Source organism: Natrix helvetica, assembly GCF_964273705.1.
Source record: "Natrix helvetica genome assembly, chromosome: 12".
Lineage (NCBI taxonomy): Eukaryota > Metazoa > Chordata > Lepidosauria > Squamata > Natricidae > Natrix > Natrix helvetica.
The window spans coordinates 176,703-196,876 of NC_138556.1; the positions used below are offsets into that span (position 1 = coordinate 176,703).

At 48.5% G+C, this 20,174-nt stretch overlaps 1 protein-coding gene across 1 annotated transcript in view; it reads right to left on the bottom strand.

Annotated features, from left to right (window-relative positions):
* Positions 1–785: 785 nt before the first annotated feature.
* LOC309398015 (serine/threonine-protein kinase PAK 1-like) overlaps positions 786–20,174 on the bottom strand; it is a gene marked incomplete at both ends in the record, with an annotated part of 31,563 nt that continues 12,174 nt past the window's right edge. Inside the window, 3 exons of the mRNA XM_081964498.1 lie at positions 786–963; positions 3,374–3,490; positions 15,793–15,830. Coding sequence (XP_081820624.1) covers positions 786–963; positions 3,374–3,490; positions 15,793–15,830 — 333 coding nt within the window. The remainder of the gene's footprint in view (positions 964–3,373; positions 3,491–15,792; positions 15,831–20,174) is intronic.

Below are 20,174 nucleotides of genomic sequence, written 5' to 3' on the forward strand. Positions count from 1 at the left end.
TTTCTGGCTGAATTCAGGTTTTTTGCCAATTCTGGGATTCGATTTAGTCTAACTCCTCAGGGAAAGTTCAGATCAGCGAATGGTGTGGTTTTTTAGCTTCCCCGACCCAGGACCCAACTAAGATGTGTACGTGGTTCGGAACCGAGCTCTGGGTCAAAAGTTCCGTTTTCTGGCTGAATTGAGTTCCTTTGTCAATTGGGGATGAGCTTTGGTCTAACTCCTCACAGAAAGCTCAGATCAGCGAATGGAGTGGTTCTTTAGCTTCCCCGATTCAGGACACCACTATGTGTACGTTGTTCGAAACCAAGCTCTGGGTCAAAAATTACGTTTTCTGGCTGAATTGAGTTTTTTTGCCAATAAAACAGCACTGAAAAAAGTGAACTATGACCGTTTTTCACACTTACGACCGTTGAAGCATCCCAACGGCCATACGATCATAATCGCCACACGCTTGGCAAGCGACTCACACTTATGACAGTCGCAGCGTCCCGGCGGGGTCATGCAATCCCCTTTTACGACCTTCTGACACGCCACGTCAATGGGGAAGCCAGTTTCAGTTAACAACTGTGTGACTCACTTAACAACTGCGGTGATTCATTAAGCAACTGTGGGAAGAAAGGTTGTAAAAAGGGGCAAGGCTCCCTTAAGCAATGTCTCGCTTAGCAACAGAGATGTTGGCCTCAACTGTGGTCGTACTTCGAGGGCTACCTGTAGTTTTTTTTCTTTCTGTCTTTTCCAATAGCCCCCCTCTAACCTTCGTCATTCCAATTCAAAACAATTCTTACTTAATTTTTCTAGTATTTCTTCATCGGTCATTTTAGGTTTTTTCTTCTGTTTTTCGGCATTTCTCGCCAGCGTGTCGGGTGGTGTGATGCTGTTCTCAGAAGGAGAGTTCGTGGGGGAGGTGGTCACATCCCTGGTTTGGGCTGGCGGAAGAGGTTCAATCACGGAGCGGGTGTAAATCTGTATTTTTGGGAAGGAGAGACACACACACAGAGAGAAATAGAGACAAACACAGAGAGAACCAGAGAGAAACAGAGACAGAGATAGAGAAACAGAGAGAAACACACAGAGAGAGCCAGAAAGAGACAGCCAGAGAGGAACAGAGAGAGAGACAGAGAAAAAGAGAGAGAAAAAGAGGTAGAGAGAAACAGAGCCAGAGAGAGAGACAGGGAGAGAGAAAGAGACAGAGAAACAGAGAGAGATAGAGAGAAAAAGAGAGAGAAAAAGAGAGAAAGAGAGAGAGAGACAGAGAGAGACAGAGAAACAGAGAGAGTGAGACAGAAAGAGAAAGAGACAGAGAGCCAGAGAGAAAAAGAGAGGGAAAAAGAGAGAGCCAGAGAGAGAAAGAGAGCCAGAGAGAGAGACAGAGAGAGACAGAGAAACAGAGAGAGCGAGACAGAAAGAGAAAGAAACAGAGAGAGAGAAAAGAGAGAAAGAGAGAGACAGGGAAAGAGAAAGAGACAGAGAGAAATAGAGAGACAGAAACACAGAGAGAGAAACAGAGAAACACACAGAGAGACAGCGAGAGAAAGAGAGAAACAGAGAGAAGCATAAACAGAGAGAAAGAGACAGAGAGAGAAACAGAGGGAGAGGGAGAGAAACAGAGACAGAGAAACAGAGAAAGAGACACACACACAGAGAGAGAAACAGAGAGAGACTGAGAGACCGAGAGAAAGAGACAGAGAAACAGAGAGACCGAGAGAGAGAGAAATAGAGAAAGCCAGAGACAGAAACAGAGGGAGAGAAACAGAGAAACACAGAGAGAGAAACAGAGAGAAAGAAACAGAGACAGAGAAACAGAGCGAGAGAGAGAGAAAACAGAGAGAAGAGAGAGAGAAGAGAGAGAGAGAGAAATGGGCATTAAACAAATGACACAAAGATCAAGGTAGAATTGCTGGGATCTGCCAATGCCCTCAAAAGGAGATCCCACTTAGCAGAGTGCAAACCAAGTGCTAAAAACGAAATTTTCAGCCACTGTTTTATCATTGGTACCAAGTGGAGCTTCCAGTCTACCTTCAGTAGCTGGGACTGGTAAAAAAACAACAAGGTTTATTGCTACTTCTATCTTAAAAGGGGGTATATGTTCTTCTAACCCCAGTATAGGCAGTCCTCGACTTACGACATTTGATTTAGTGTTTGAAGTTACGACAGCAACTGAAAGAGGCGACTATCACACTTATGACCGTTGCAGAATCCCCACAGTTACATCATCAAAATTTGGACGCTTGGCAATGACTCATGACGGTTGCAGTGTCCCGGGGTCATACCTTTTGCAATCGTGTGACAAGCAAAGGGTTCACTTAACCGATTCACTTAACAACCGTAGTTCCTAACTGCAGCCCAACAATTGTGGCAAGAAAGGTCGTAAAATGGGGCAAAATTCACTTATCTTGCTTATTAACAGAAATTTTGGGCTCAACTGTGGTCAGAAATCAAGGAAAACCTGCAATTCCCAGGCCTACTTCCTTCTTTTTTTCAGAAACTTTTTCAATTTTTCATTATCTCTCAATTTTGAGAATAATGTTGCACCTTTTTCCACCTTTCCCTAGTTTCCCCATAATAAAATACACGTAGTCCTCGACTTACGACCACAGTTGAGCCCAAAATTTATGTTGCTAACCGTTGGCTAAGTGAGTTTTACAACCTTTTTTGGCCACAGCTGCTACGCGAATCAACGGCAGTCGTTAAGTGAGTCACACTGTTGTTGTGTGAATCTGATTTGTCCACTGACTTTGCTCGTTAGAAGGTCACAAAAGGGGATCCCACGATCCTGGGATGCTGCAACCATCGTAAATACGAGTCAGTTGCCAAGTGTCCAGATTTTGATCATGTGACCATGGGAACGCTGAAAAAAGTGTGAAAAACGGGCATGTTACTTTTTTCACTGCCGCCATTCAAATGGTCACTAAATGAATTGTTGCTAGTTGAGGAGTACGCTTAGTCCTCAACGTACGACCACAATTGAGCCTAAAATGTATGTTGCTAAGTGAGACATTTGTGAAGCGAATTTGTCTCCCATTTTATGGCTTTTTTTTTTTTTTGCCACGTGTTAAGTGAATCACGGCAGTTGTTAAATTAGCAACACCGTTGTTAAGTGAATCCGGCTCCCCCCCCCCAATTGACTCTGCTTGTCGGAAGATTGCCAAACTGGATCGCGCAACCCTGGGACGCTGCGACCGTCATAAAATACGAGTCAGTTTCCAAGCATCCGAATGTAAATTGCGTGACCGTAGGGACGGCGCAACGGTCGTAAGTCTGAAACGAGGTCCCAAGTCAGTGCTGTCTTAACTTGAGATGGTCACTAAGCGAACCATCGTATGTCGAGGACTACCTGTTTTCAAAACGATTCCAAAGGAGACGAACCACTCACCGATTTCGTGTGTTCAGGCCGAGGGGCGATGACCGGCGGAGAGACAGCTTCATCGTCATCGTCCTCATCTTCTGACACAGAGGGAACCGCCGGAGTTTCCGACACAGCCTTCACGTTCTGCGTGGCAATAACCCTCATTTCATTATTCATTTGATTTTTCACTATTTCCCAGCTTTTGTCCCAATAACTGAAGGAAACGTACGGACATTTTTCACAAAATGGCTGCCCAAAACAACCTTGGAGAGCTGAGGACCGACTAGCGTCCCCATCCATCAGTTCCATCCCTTAGGCCGGACTGCCCTTTTCTGCCGAAAGGAAGAATGTGCTTTACAGGGAGTCCTCGACTTACGACCACAACTGAAGCTACTGTTGCCAAGGCGAGGCAGTCGTTAATGTGAATCACAATTTTATGACCTCATTGCCAAGGAGGAAGCCTGATTCGCTTAACAACCACGTGACTCACTTAACTACTGTGGTGGTTCGCTTAACACCTGTGGCAAAAAAAGGTGGTAAAATGGAGCAAGATTCACTTCACAGATGACTCGCTTAGCAACGGAAATGGTGGTCATAAATTGAGGACAACCTGCAATTGGTCCTGGATCAAAAATCCACATTTGTTTCTTAATAGCATCTCTTATGGGGCAAAATGGAGCAAAAATCACTTAACAAATGTCTCATTTAGTAACAGAAATGGTGGCCATAGGTTGAGGACTACTTGTAATTGGTCCGCGGTCAAAAATCCATGTTTGTTTCTTAATCGCATCTCTTATGAATTGCTGATTGGTTGAATACAATTAAGTCCAATCTGAATGGAGGCTTTCAAGAAGAGACCGGACTGCTGTTGGTCAGAAATGGTGTTGCTTGGGTGGGGGGGTTGGACTAGATGACCCAAAAGGTCCCTTCCAACTCTGTAAATCTGTAATCACGTCAAGGACTTCTCTCAGCATGGCAAATTCCCTCTGCCAAACTAACAAAGGATGCCTTGACCAGCAGCCAAACCAACAATATTTATTGCTGCTTATTAAAACACTGGCTGAGCGCATATTTTTTTAAAATTCCTTTGTTCAAGATGTACATCCATTCACCTGCTGAGTCATGAATATGTCATATGTGGTTTTATAAGCAACCGATAACATTTCCATCATTAGAGGCAGGAGCGTCAGAAAAAAATAACAATAATTGATACCCGGGATCTCAAGACGAGCCATTTCAGAGTGGTCCTCGATTTACAACTACAAATTTTCGGTTGCTAAACCAGACATTTGTTAAATGAATTCCTAAACAAGACGGTTGTTATGTGAGCTTCGCCCCATTTCACTACCTTTCTTGCCGAAGTCATTCAAGTGAATCACTGAAGTCCTTAAATTAATGACAGGGCCATTAAGTGAATCTGGCTCTGGGACTGATCAGTTGTTAAGTGAAGACTACCCGTAATTTGGATTAAAGCTGAGGAGAGGCAGAAGATAAAGGGGAATTCCTTAGAAAATATCAACCAGGCCTACCCTTGCTTAATTTCCAGTCCAGAAAAAAATCAGCCCGGCGAATGACTCCCAAAACATGAGGGCTAGAAACTTGACTTCGGTTTGAAGCAAGTAAGGAGGACAATCTGAAAAACTCTGGAATTTGGTGTCAGCAAAACACTGGGCTTGTGTTCCTATAATACAATTAGACTCTGTTTTTTGTCGTGGCTGAAGAATGGGGATAAACATTAAAATAGCAGAAATTGGATTAACCACAAAATATGATTCTCACAGATTTTCATTGGCAAATTGGAAGAAAACAGATTACGGGTTTTTTTTATTCCAGGCCAAGAAATTCACATGAAACGGCCTGAAACTGACATTGCTGGTTTAGATGTGAGACAGGGCGTTCACACAAACTAAAATCCTGGGAACTGAGGACCAACTTATCAACCTATCACTTTTTCTCTCTATGTGCGAAAACAGCCACTGGGAAAAACTAGCTTGTTTAAAAATAAATATTATTGCTTGGAAGTGAGAGAATTAGATTCATCTGATTGTGTTAAATACAGATGCCAGGTTTTTTACCTGTTATTTGGAAAAGGCTGGGTTTTAAAAATAGTTCATTTCACAAACATGTTTTGTTTGGTGCTTGAATATTCAGTGGGCTTGTTTTTAAAAAATTGCAGCAGTAAAATAAATTCAGATGTGAGACATTATTTTTAGTCCTGCCAATTCAGTTCTCTCTCTTATTTCATGTCTCCCTGTTTCCTATCTATATATGCCTTTTAAGGGAAAGCAAACTTGAATCATTTCTACTAACAATCACACAAGGAACAGGTGAAGTAAAGCAGCTAATCCTCGTTTTACAACAGTTCATTTAGTGACTGTTCAAACTTACAACGGCACTGAAAAAAATGACCTTTTCACACTAATGACCATTGCAAAAAAGAAACCTAATTAAGCAAAATAAAATTAAGTGGGAGAATTATTATTTTTATTAGCATTGTATTTGTTTGCCACCTGATTGTCAGCAATTTGCGTTTTTTGCCAGAAACTGGAGTGGACTTCCATTTTCCAGCAAAAAAACAAATAAACATCCAATAGCAAACAACGGATTCTCTTAATGACTGCTACATTCACTTAACAACGGCTGCTGAAAAGACCTTAAATAGGGCACAGATGCCCCTTTTACTAACTATCACTACAGGTAGTCCTCGACTTATAACACTTTATTTAGTGACCATTCAAAGTTATAACAGCACTGAAAAAAGTGACTTATGACCGTTTTTCACACTTACAACCATTGTAGCATCCCCAGGGTCACATGGTCAAAATTCAGATGCTTGGCAACTGGCATATACGTATGACAGTTGTTGTGTCCCAGGGTCAAAGGATAATAATAATAATAATAATAATAATAATAATAATAATAATAATAATAATAATAATAATAATAATAAATTTATTTCTTAGCCGCACCCTCTCCTGAAGGACTCGGGGCAGCGTACAATAAAACACATAAAAAACAATATGGACAATACACACACAGAATAAACGAACACGCGTACATGGAGGAGGTATGAAGATAAGAAAAGACAGTTAAAACATAGTTTAAAATCCCCTAATAAAAGTCTAAAAGTCACAAAAATTAAAAAACCCGTCAGGAGCAGTGTGAACGAACTATGGTTGAGCCAGGCCAGCTACTTGAAATAGGTGCGTCTTGAGCTTTATCCGGAAGGCGCGGAGGTCAGAGGTAGTCCTAATATCCGGGGGAAGGTCATTCCACAGGGCTGGGCCCGCAACAGAGAAGGCTCTACTCCTAGACGCCGCCCCCCGACATTGTCTGGTGGACGGCACCTGGAGGAGTCCCTCTCTGTGCGAGCGAATTGGTCGCAGGGATGTATGGGGCAGGATACGATCCCGCAAGTAGCTAGGTCCTGAGCCATGGAGCGCTTTAAAGATCGTTATCAAGACCTTGAAATGCACCCGGTAGACCACAGGGAGCCAGTGCAGCTCGCGCAGGAACGGTGTCACATGGGAGTACCTTGTACTCCCCATAATTACCCGCGCGGCCGCGTTCTGGATCAACTGTAGTCTACGAGTGCATTTCAAGGGAAGCCCCATGTAGAGAGTGTTACAGTAGTCCAGGCGAGACGTCACCAGCGCACGAGTGACTGTGCGCAAGGCATCCCGGTCCAATAGGGGGCGCAATTGGCGCACCAGGCGAACCTGGTGGAACGCCCCCCTTGCCACGGCTGTCACATGGTCATCCATGGACAGCCGAGCATCAAGGAGGACGCCCAAATTGCGCGCCCGCTCCACTGGGGCAAGTTGAACGCCCCCGATGGCCAGAGATGGAATTAACTGGTTGAACCGGGGGGCCGGAACCCACAGCCACTCCGTCTTGGAGGGGTTGAGCTTGAGTCGGTTGTCATCCATCCAGACCCGTACGGCTTCCACACACCGGGACATCATTTCGACGGCCTCGTTGGGGTGGTTCGGGGTGGAAATGTACAGCTGAGTATCATCAGCGTACAGATGGTATCCCATCCCGAAACCACGGATGATCTCACCCAGCGGCTTCATATATGTGTTGAACAGGAGCGGCGAGAAGACCGACCCCTGTGGCACCCCACAGGTAAGGGGGCACAGAGTCGAACTCTGCTCCCCTGTCAACACATGTTGCGTCCGGCCGGAAAGGTAGGAGCCGAACCACCGTAAAACGGTGCCCCCGACCCCCATCCCCATCCAGTCGGCGCAACAAGATACCATGGTCGATGGTATCAAAAGCCGCCAAGAGGTCTAATAGGACCAGGATAGAGGAACAACCCCTATCTCTGGCCCTCCAGAGATCATCCACCAACGCAACCAAGGCCGTCTCCGTGCTGTGCCCAGGGCGGAAGCCGGACTGGCGCGGGTCTAGATAATCATTTTCCTCCAGATGTCGTGGAAACTGATAAGGATAACTTTTTGGAACCTTCTGCCAAGCAAATTCAACAGGGAAGCCAGATTCACTTAACAACTGCAATCAATTGCAGTGATTCACTTAACAACTGTGGCAAAAAAGGTCATGAAATGGGGGGGTGGAAACTCACTTGACATACTTTTCACTTAACAACCTAAATTTTGGACTCAATTAGGGTCATATGTCAAGGACTATATTTACTTGCCTAGGCTTGCAAAACTTTATATTTTGGGTTTCAGACCAATATTCAGTGATAGAAAGGCCTGGCATTTAATGCCAATATTCACACAGCAAGCAAACCAAGTTAGATAAAAACTTAATTCCGTCCATAAACGGCTAAATCTCTGTTTTTAACCTTTAACTGAGCTAAATGGGACATCGCAGTACAACAATTTTTTGAACGGGCTCACTAACAGAATGCATCCAAAATCCAGAACCTTTTGAGTCATGTAGAATTGAAATTTGGCAAAATTATATGCCACAAACTATCATGAAGCATTTGAGGAGATAATAAAAAATGTCATAGGATTAAGGGACTGGAGGCTAAAACATACGAAGAACGGTTGCAGGAACTGGGTATGTCTAGTTGAATGAAAAGAAGGACCAGGGGAGACAGGATAGCAGTCTTCCGATATCTCAAGGGCTGCCCCAAAGAAGAGGGAGTCTAGCTATTCTCTAAAGCACCTGAGGGTAGAACAAGAAGCAATGGGTGGAAACTAATCAAGGAAAGAAAGAAAAAAGAAAGAAGGAAAGAAAGAGGGAGGGAGGGAGGAAAGAAAGGAAAGAAGGAACAAAGAAAAAAAAGAAAGAAAGGAAGGAAGGAGGGAGGGAAGGAAGAAAAGAAAGAAAGAAAGAAAGAAAGAAAGAAAGAAAGAAAGAAAGAAAGAAAGAAAGAAAGAAAGAAAGAAAGAAAGAAAGAATATTGTGACAGCGAGAACAATTAATCAGTGGAACAGCTTGCCTCCAGAAGTTATGAATGCTCCAATACTGGACATTTTTAAGAATAGGTTGCTGGTGCATGAACTCCATTTGTGTGCATAGAGCTGCTTGTGCAAGTGGAGTTTCACACTCATGTGCTTGTCCATCACTTGTGGGGCCTGGTTTCAAGCAGGCTACGGTACAGCAGTGTGCTGGGGACCCCTCCTCTACCAGCCAGGAAATGAGCCGCCATCTTAGTTTACTGCAGGGGTGTCCAAACTTGGGAACTGGTTTACTGCATCTCCCCAGCCTCAGCCCAATGCAGGGGCTCCAAAACCCACCATTACCATTCAATGGTGAAGACATTTTACTGAAGGCCACCGGGCGTCCTTATGTACCTGCCCTGGCCTGAAGGAAGAGATGGAGGCCTGGACCACGAAGATGTAAATCTCTCCTCTGATGCCACCCCCATATTAGGCATTCATTTTGGTAATTAGCCCACAAACCCCAGCCCTGGGGTTCCCCATTTCCCCTCACCACACATTCAGCTGGAAGATATTCAGAGGGAATCCTTGATTCTCTCTGGGCTTGTTTGTTTTCTGGCAGACGTCTCATCACCCAAGTAGGTAGTCACTAGCACTGATGATGTTACCTAGGTGGGTAATGAAACGTCTGCAAGAAAACATCCAAGCTCCTTCTCCTCCTTCTCCCTTCTAGCACTGATTATGTTAGCTAGTTCGGTAATGAAACGTCTCCAAGAAAACATCCAAGCTCAGAGAGCACCAAGGACTCCACAGCCCAGCCCCCTCCTCCTCCTTCTCTTCCCTTCTAGCACTGATGATATTACCTAGTTGGGTAATGAAATGTCTCCAAGAAAATATCTAAGTTCAGAGAGCACAAGGACCCCACAGTTTTCCTCCTCCTCCTCTTCCCTCCCTCCTCCTGCTTCTCCATAAATCCCACTCCCTTCTAACACTGATGATATTACCTAGTAGGGTAATAAAATGTCTGCAAGAAAACATCAAAGCTCTGAAAGCACCAAGGACCCCACAGCTCCTCTTCCTCCTCTCCCACTCCCTTCTAACACTGATGATATTACCTAGTTGGGTAATGAAACATCTCCAAGAAAACATCCACGTTCAGAGAGCACCAAGGACTCCACAGTTCTCCTCCTCCTCCCATTCTCCTTCTCCACAAACCACCCTCCCTTCTAGCACTGAAAAGATCACCTAGCTGGGTAATGAAACGTGTGCAAGAAAACAAACCCTAACCCTAACCCATTGGCCCCACCGCTTGTGCAACTTGAGCTAGGCGCCAGCTACTCACACGGCCCAATTCCGAACATGCCCCAGGGTTTGGGGACCCCTGACCTACAAGACTGAAAAGTGTACCTCAAAATGAGCAGTGAGTGTCACACCTTTTTGTGACGGCATGCAACATCGAAAGGCATGCGCAGAAAGCGTGCATCAAGACATCCTGGGACTGGTTTTCAATCCTGCTTCCCTTGCATCTATGCCCATGCCATAATAGAGGGCTGCCTGTAAATATACTGTCATAACCCGGGTCAGCAAAATTGGATAATAGCTCTCCATTAAGTGTAATCAATCTAAAAGCGTCTTCCATCGTTATTGCATGGTACTTAATAGCTAAATTTACTATTATGGCTCTTGACCATTAACCTTAAAGAAAATGCATTTTAATAAAGGCTGATCTAAACCCCTCATAACCAAGCGATCACATTTCTTTTGATAAATACCAGGAGCGGGAGACGTGAATTTTAATTCTAAGAGTCCTCAATTTACGACAGTCATTGAGCCTGGAATTATAGTCATAAGATGTGTTGGGTGTGAAGCGAGTGGCGGGTGGCCTGGGAGTGGAGCTCTCGCCTCCCAAATCAGGAGGCTGTGAGTTCGGTGCAAAGTAGAGGGAGATATTTCTCTCCCTGGACATAATGAGAATATATCTGCTGAACAAAACTCTGAATTGGCGAGAGGAAGGGCATCCGGCCATTAAACACTCTGCTAGCTCCATTCAGTTGCCCCAGACTCCACCCAGCAAGGGATTCGGGGGTTCATTAAATGATGGTGATGTGATCGAACCTCTTTAATGGTTTTTTGTCATTAAACACAACTTCTGGAGGCAAGTTGTTCTTGGGATGGAGGAGAGCTTCCGGTGATGGCGGTCGCCTCCTGAGCTCCGGAGAACGCCGCGGAGTTCCCCGATGGATTAGGGCTGCTGCCGGGCCTCATGCCATCCGAGGCCCGAGGGTTTGATAGCCTGTCCACCCTGGCTTGTTTTGAGCCCATTTTGGGCTGCCAGGGTGGTCGGAGGAGTTCGGAGTCTGGCTGAGAGCGCGGAGAGCGCTGAAATAGAAACAGAAGGAAGGCTGTTTGGAGCGAGGAGAAGGCGGGGCTGCAATGGTGGTTACAGTGAGAACAGTAACACGGAGCGGAATAGCAGCATGGAGCGGACTGCGAGTTGCCCCAGGACGAATGGTGCAAGGTGAAAGATACTGGCATGAACAGCGCTGGAGAGAACAACAACAAAATAACAACAAAATAACAACAACCAAAAAAGGTCAGATGGGTGTGAGGCTTGAGGCGCAAGAGATTTGCAAGAGATTTGCATTGCTGCTGGCAACTAACCTAGGACCGGGGGGGGGGGGGAATAAGGAGAATAAGATATGGCTAGGAGTTGGTGAGTTAGCCGGGAGAGACCAACTAAAGGTGGCTATGGCGGCGGGTGAGGGAAAGGAAGGCCGCCATTGCCTGGACTTCTGCTGTTTTTTCCATCATACCCTGGCTGCTCCCAACGCCCCTATGCCCCCCCCCAGGCCTTGTCAACGCCAGCAGGGGACACCAAACTCTAACTGTAAGTCTCTGTGGACCTCTAGGAAGGAACCACCCTGAACCAGCGCGAATAATCTCCCACGTTTGGGTCACTCTGCCATGGAACATCCTGAACACCTTGAACAATCTCTCACCTTGTGGTCACCTTCGTCGTTTTATGCAATTTTATGTAATTGGGGGTATTCGATCATTCCCACCCCCTTCTTCTCTATCTAAATATTTTAACATCTCCTTCCTCCCTCTAAGACCCCGACTCATTAACCATCAACTTTTATGAACTTTTACCAACTTTCTATCAACCTTTATTAGCATCCTGATTCCATTGGACTTTTAACGAACTATTTATTCGAGGTTGGACCTGCTCCGCCTGCGGGAGGCCCCGCTCTCGCAGGTATGGCCCTTGGCTCTCTCAAGGGCCTGCCTTGATGACAGGTTTGTGAACCCCGAGAGGTGGAAGAAACGGAGGCTGAGGGGCTTTTTATCCAGAAGTTTTTTATTGTTATTAAGGGGTTCCAGGGAGGGGGGGTGTGATAACCAGGCCAGGAGAGGCGCCAGTGCCAGTGCTGGATGGACAGGTGAGTCCGGGAAGGAAGTGAGCGGAGCGGGGGGGGGAGAGGGAACAAGTGATTCCAATAGAGGGTTGTTTGATTACAACGGTCGCGGGGAGGGGGGGATGCGAGGACAAGAGAAGATCACAAGGTCGGTTGGGAGACCGTGGTTGTTGGCTATGCCCGGTCGTTTGCACCAACCCCCGCAACCTAGGTGGCCAGGAACTACAGAGCCCGGGCCTACGGCTGATGCTTTGCAATGCAAGGTCCGTAACCAACAAGGCCCCCCTCATTAATGAGTTGATCTCTGAGGGGGAGCTAGACCTTGCAGGGATAACGGAAACCTGGTTGGGCCACGAGGGTGGTTTACCCCTCGTGGAAATGTGCCCACCAGGTTTCCGTGCATTCCATCAGCCTCGGGCCCTGGGTAAGGGTGGTGGGGTGGCGGTAGTTATACGGGAAGGTCTAGAGCCGAGGGAGTTCACTGTTCCTCAGATATCCGGGTGTGAGTCCCTTGGTGTGAAATGGGGCCCACGGAGGCAGTTGGGTTTGCTGATTGTATACTTGGCTCCTCGCTATACATCAGCAGCCCTGCCTGAGCTCCTCGAGCTGATCTCGGAGACAGCGGTTGAGATCCCCAGGCTTATGGTCATGGGGGATTTCAACCTGCCGTCGACGGGAGCAGCATCTGAGGTAGCTCGGGAGTTCATGGCTTCCATGACAGCCATGGGCCTGACCCAGTTAATTCAGGGCCCCACACACGAAGGAGGCCACACATTGGACCTTGTCTTTGTATCTGAGCAGTGGACGAGTGATCTGGGTAGAGGGGATTTTACTGTTACACCCCTGTCATGGTCAGATCACTCATGTCTCCGGCTTGACTTCCCTGGCGCTACCCCCCACCGCGAGGAGGCGGGACCAGACGGTCCACACTGGTACCGCCCCAAGCGCCTGATGGAGCCGGATAGGTTCCAGACGGAGCTTGGGCCATTACCTGTAGCCCTGACCCGCGCTCGGTGGGAGGACCTAGCGGCCGCCTGGAATAGGGCGGCGGCTGGGGCCTTGGACCGGGTTGCGCCTTTGCGACCTCTCCTGCGGCAGCGACCCACCCGGGCTCCTTGGTATACCGAGGAGCTGAGGGTGATGAAGCGCCACAGGAGACGTCTAGAGAGCAGGTGGAGGTCCTCACGCTCCGAATCTGATCGAACACAGGTAAGATCCTACTTGCGGACCTACCTGGTGGCATTAAGGGCGGCCAAACGTAGATATTGTGCCACCCTTATTGCGTCCGCGGATAACCGCCCTGCCGCCCTGTTTAGGGTGACCCGCTCCCTCTTGTCACAGAGGACGCAGGGGGCACCCTTACAGGGCAGAGCAGAGGAATTTGGGGAATATCTGCAGGACAAAGTCGCTCAGATCCGGAGCGGATGGGCCCCACTCAGTGGACCAGACGAGCCGCCAACAGCGAGTCTTGTGAGACCATCCTGGGAGGAGTTTGATTCTGTTGCCCCCGAGGATTTAGATAGGTTGCGTGGACGGCTGCGACCCACCACATGTTTAATGGACCCGTGTCCCTCCTGGTTGGTACTGGCATCTTGGGAGGTGACACGAGGCTGGCTTCTGGGCCTGGTGAATGCCTCATTGGGTGAGGGATCCTTACCAACCGCCTTGAAAGAGGCGGTGGTGAGGCCCTTACTTAAGAGGCCCTCACTCGACCCAATGGAGCTAGCTAACTATCGTCCAGTCTCCAACCTTCCGTTTCTAGTGAAGGTTGTTGAGAATGTGGTGGCCCAGCAGTTTCCACGACACCTTGACGAATCCGAGTATCTAGACTCACGCCAGTCCGGCTTCCGACCTGGGCACAGCACAGAGACAGCCTTGGTCGCGTTGGTTGATGATCTCTGGAGGGCCAGAGATAGAGGTTGTTCCTCTATCCTGGTCCTATTAGACCTCTCGGCGGCTTTTGATACCATCGACCATGGTATCCTATTGCGCCGGTTGGAGGGGATGGGAGTCGGAGGTACCGTTTTGCGGTGGTTCGGCTCCTACCTCTCCGACCGGAGGCAATGTGTGTTGACAGGGGGACAGAGGTCGACCCCGAGGCCACTCACTTGTGGGGTGCCACAGGGGTCGGTCCTCTCGCCTCTCCTGTTCAACACATATGTGAAGCCGCTGGGTGAGATCATCCGTGGTTTTGGGGTTGAGTATCACCTCTACGCTGATGATACTCAGCTGTATATTTCAACTCCAAACCACCCCAACGAGGCTGTCGAAGTGATGTCCCGGTGTTTGGAGGCCGTCGGGGTCTGGATGGGGGACAACAGACTTAAACTCAACCCCTCCAAGACTGAGTGGCTGTGGCTACCGGCACCTCGGTTCAGCCAGCTGATTCCATCGCTGGCCATAGGGGGCGAGCAATTGCCCCCTGTGGAACGGGCACGCAATTTGGGCGTCCTCCTTGATGCCCGGCTGTCAATGGATGACCATGTGGCGGCCGTGGCAAGGGGGGCGTTCCACCAGGTTCGCCTGGTGCGCCAATTGCGCCCCCTACTGGACCGGGATGCCCTACGCACGGTCACTCATGCGCTGGTGACGTCCCGCCTGGATTACTGCAACGCTCTCTACATGGGGCTGCCCTTGGGACGCGCCCGGAGACTGCAGTTAGTTCAGAATGCAGCCGCGCGGGCTGTGATGGGGAGTACGAGGTACTCCCACGTAACACCTCTCCTGCGCGAGCTGCACTGGCTACCTGTGGTTTTCCGGGTGCGTTTCAAGGTGCTGATTACCATCTTTAAAGCGCTCCATGGCACGGGACCTAGTTACTTGCGGGATCGCATCCTCCCACATACATCCCTGCGGCCAATACGCTCACACAGGGAGGGACTTCTCCTGGTGCCATCCACTGGACAATGCCGGCGGGTGACACCGAGGAGTAGGGCCTTCTCTGTGATGGGCCCAACCCTCTGGAATGACCTCCCCCCCGACATTAGAACCACTTCTGACCTCCGCTCCTTCCAGCAAAAACTGAAGACTCACCTGTTCCGATTAGCAGGCCTGGCATAATTCAACTGTCCCTCCTGGCAAATGTACTATATCTGGTTATTTTAGGAGTTTTTTAATTTACTGTATTTGTTTTTAGGGGTTTGAATTTATTTTATATCTGCTTTGTACAGTTCTTTTAATGGCATTTTAACCTCCTCCATGTCAACTGTCAACTGTACATATTTAATTTTATTGTATCTTGTTATATTTTGTATGAACTGTACACCGCCCCGAGTCCCTTTCGGGAGAGGGGGCGGTCTAGAAGCATTAAATTAAATTAAAATTAAAAAATTACTGCTCAATTGTTCTGTCAGGAAATTTCTCCTTAGTTCTAGGTTGCTTCTCTTTGATTAGTTTCCACTCATTGCTTTTTATCCTGCCTTAAGAATAAGCTGACAAACTCCCCCCTCTTCTTTGTGGCAGCCCTTTAGATATTGGAATATTATAAATATCCAGATATATCTATAACTGTTCTTTGGAAAATCAATGGATTTACCCAGAATCTCCATAACCTCAACGCTGATCTGATGTGAAGGCTGTTGACAGCTGAAGCAACAATTCACCGTGGGTTTTCACACATCGCATTCTACAAAGAATTTAATATTTGGATATTGAAGGCATGAATGTGAATCACCAGAGTATTTGAGGAGTTATAATCTTCCGCAGATTTATCTGGAAGAAAAACAGAATCTGGTGAGATAATTAGGCCTATCATATCTCATTAATGACAGAGATCAGCACTCAAATCAAACCAGCAAAAAAGGAAACACTGAAACTGAAATTTAATCATTCAGATGCACATCTAGTTATATGCTTGGGAAAGACTCCGATAACCATAATTCCCAAGGCGAAGGCTAGTTGAGACGTCATATCTATATCCCTTGGGAGTCACCTGTTTGCTAGAGGTAAGGTAGAAGAATTAAGAAGTTTAAAGGTAAAGGTTCCCCTCGCACGTATGTGCTGGTCATTCCTGACTCTAGGGGGCGGTGCTCATCTCCGTTTCAAAGCCGAAGAGCCAGCGCTGTCTGAAGACGTCGCCGTGGTCACGTGGACAGCATGACTCAAGGCTGAAAGGCGCACAGAACGCAGTTTCCCTTCCCACCAAAGGTGGTTCCTATTTTTCTACTTGCATTTTTACATGCTTTTGAACTGCTAGATTGGCAGAAGTTGGGACAAGTCATGGGAGCTCACTCCGTTACACGGCGCTGGGGTTTTGAACCACCAAACTGCCGACCTACTGATCAACAAGCTCAGTGTCTTAGCCACTGAGCCACCGGGTCAAAAATAACAAGTGTTAAAAGGGACTTTGGAGGTTTTCTAGTCTAACCCCCTGCTCAGGCAGGAAACCCTACATCACTTCAGACAAATGGTTCTCCAATCTCTTTTAAAAACTTCCAGTGTTGGAGCATTTACAACTTCTGGAGGCAACTTCTGTTCCACTGGTTAATTATTCTAATTGTCAGGAAATTTCTCCTCAGTTTTGTTGCTTCTCTCCTTGATTAGTTTCCACCCATTGCTTCTTGTTCTGCCCTCAGGTGCTTGAGAATAGTTTGACTCCCTCTTCTTTGTGGCAACCCCTGAGATATTGGAACACTGCTATCATGTCTCCCCTAGTCCTTCTTTCTATTAAACTAGACATGCCCAGTTCCTGCAACCGTTCTTCATATGTTTCAGCCTCCAGTCCCCTAATCCTCTTTGTTGCTCTTCTCTGCACTCTTTCTAAAGTCTCAACAAACTTTTTATATTGTGGTGACCAAAACTGGATGCAAATATTCCAAGTCTGGTCTTATAGTGTCTTTAGTCTGTACAGGTCTTAAGTCATGCTATGAATGATCTATCTGCATCTAAGATACTGCCTTTTTAATACGTATTTTAATACGTATTTATATTAAAAATAATACAAGTATTTCTATTCAGGTATTTTGAATTCAGCCCTTCAGCCTTTTAATTTTGTTGTTGCTCAGTTGTCCCAAACATTGCATCACTTTTCAATCTGCTCTGATTTCTACAAGGATGACTGTGTTAATTACAGCACAGCAAAAGCCAACAGTTTATTTTGAGATTAGATCGCATGAAATAATTCTCTGCACCAGATGGAGGGACGGATCATTGTGAATGAGAGTGGGAGGAATTATAAAACTTAGATAACACAGAAATTAAAAACAGAAGCCAGAGACAACGATAATTACAGGTAGTCTTGGCGTTACGATCACAATAGAATATCGCTGGAATATCGGGCGCCATATTTCTTTCCAACTGCCAGGTGGAGAGGCCATTGGGGGCTGGAGGTCGGGAAAGAAGCTGCAGGGATCGAAGAGGGAAGCCGGGGGGGTCGCCGGAGGCTCGGGGCGACCCCTGAAGAGCAATAGGTCGAGCAGCCGGCCTTGGCACCTCGTCTACCCCCCCCCCCCCCGCTGAGGTGCGATTCCTTCATACTCCAAGAACTGCTTTCGGGCCTCTGGGCCTAAAGAACTGCCTAAAGAACTGCCCTAGGCCTCTGGGCCTAAAGAACTGCCTAAAGAACTGCCCTGGGCCTCACTGGTGGAACGTAGATTATTGTGGACTGTGAGGTCTGTCCCCTCCCATCTTATTATTTGCCTTTTAAATATCTCTCTACTTCATTCTTTGTTAATCTTACATCCTAGACCTGCTACAAAGAGAGACCCTGCCATAGCCATAATCATAGATTGGTCATCATCCCAACTTATTCAAGGTCTGACATCCTTCGACTGCGAGGTTCCCCCCTCTCGCAGGCGTGCCCCCCTGCCCTGACGAAGGCCCACCTCAATGAGGGGTTTATTAACCCAGAGAGGTGGAGGAAGCGGGGGATTAGGGGTTTTTTAGTAAAATGTTTTGTAAAGCTTTTAAGGGGTTCCAGGGAGCGGGGAGGGTTGGTTTGGCCCTGGGGTATGGATACAACCAGGCCAACATGTAGGGTCAAGACGGAAGGGAGGGTCAAGACGGAAGGTAGCGAAGCGGAGCGGGTGGGAGGAAATAACATCCCTATAAGGGGAATTCCAATCACGACGGTCGTAGGGAGGGGCAGGCGCGAGGACACCAGAAGAACGTATAGTCGGTTGGCAGACCGGGGCCACTGGATACGCCCGGTCGCTTGCACCAACCCCCGCAGACTAGGTGGACAGGATCAGCAGAGCCTGGGCCTTAGGCTGATGTTATGTAACGCGAGGTCCGTGGTTAACAAGGCCCCCCTCATCAGTGACTTGATCACAGAGGGGGAGCCGGACCTCGCAGGAATAGCGGAAACCTGGTTGGGCCCGGAGGGGGGGTTGCCCCTCAGGGAAATGTGCCCTCCAGGTTACCGTGTATTCCACCAGCCACGGGCCCAAGGTAGGGGTGGGGGGGTAGCAATTATCATCCGGGACGATCTGGCACCGAGAGAATTCACTGTGTCGCAGACATCTGGTTGTGAGTCTCTGGGCGTAAAGTGGGGTCCAGGGAGTCAGTTGGGCCTGTTGATAGTATACCTGGCTCCCCGCCATACATCAACGGCCCTGCCCGAGCTCCTCGAGCGGATCGCGGAGATGGCGGTTGAGACCCCCAAACTACTAGTGATGGGGGATTTCAACCTGCCGTCAACGGGAAAGGCATCCGAGGTAGCCCGGGAATTCATGGCTTCCATGACAGCCATGGGTCTGACTCAAGTAATTCAGGACCCCACTCACGAGCGAGGCCACATTCTGGATCTTGTGTTTGTCTCCGACCAGTGGACGAGTGATCTGGGAAGAGGGCATTTAGTCATCACGCCCCTGTCATGGTCAGATCACTCACTTCTCCAGCTTGACTTCCCTGGCGCTACTCCCCACCGCGGGGAGGCGGAACCAGATTATCCCAGATGGTTCCGCCCCAAGCGCCTGATGGAACCGGATAGGTTCCAGGCTGAGCTTGGGCCATTTCCTGCTGACCTGTCCCGCTCCCGGGCTGAGGACCTGGTAGCCGCATGGAATAGTGCGGCTGCCGGTGCCTTGGACCGGGTGGCGCCTTTGTGGCCTCTCCGACGGCCACGATCGACCCGGGCCCCCTGGTTTAACGGGGAGCTAAGGGCGATGAAACGCCTTAGGAGACGCCTGGAGAGTAAGTGGAGATCCTCCCGCTCCGAAGCTGACCGAACACAGGTAAGAGCCTACATAAGGACCTACCTTGTGGCAATAAGAGTGGCCAAACGTCAGTATTGTGCCACTCTTATAGCGTCCGCAGAGAACCGCCCTGCTGCCCTGTTTCGGGTGACCCGCTCCCTTCTGTCACAGGAGCAGCGGGACCCCCCATTGCAGGGCAGGGCAGAGGAATTTGGAGAGTTCCTGCAGGATAAAATCGATCATATCCGGAGAGGTTGGACCCACTCCAGTGCTCCAGTGGGGACGTCCGAGACTAGTCTTGAGAGACCATGCTGGGAGGAGTTTGACCCTGTTGTCATCAAAGATTTGGACAGGTTGCGCGGGCGACTGCGGGCCACCACATGTTTACTGGACCCGTGTCCCTCCTGGTTGGTGCTGGCCTCCTGGGAGGGCTCACGAGGCTGGCTACTGGGGCTGGTGAACGCTTCGTTGGGGGAGGGCCGGATGCCGGCCGCCCTGAAAGAGGCGGTGGTCAGGCCCCTGCTCAAGAAGCCTTCTCTGGACCCAAAGGAACTAGCAAATTATCGTCCTGTCTCCAACCTTCCTTTTTTAGCAAAGGTTGTTGAGAGTGTGGTGGCTCAGCAGTTTCCGCGTCACCTGGAGGAAGATGATTATCTAGACCCGCGCCAGTCCGGCTTCCGACTCGGTCACAGCACGGAGACGGCCTTGGTCGCGTTGGTGGATGATCTCTGGAGGGCAAAGGATGAGGGTTGTTCCTCCATCCTTGTTCTATTAGATCTCTCGGCGGCCTTCGATACCATCGACCATGGTATCCTATTGCGCCGGCTGGAGGGGTTGGGGATTGGAGGCACCGTGCTACGGTGGTTCCACTCCTACCTCTCTGGCCGGACGCAATGTGTGTTGACGGGGGAGCAGAGGTCGA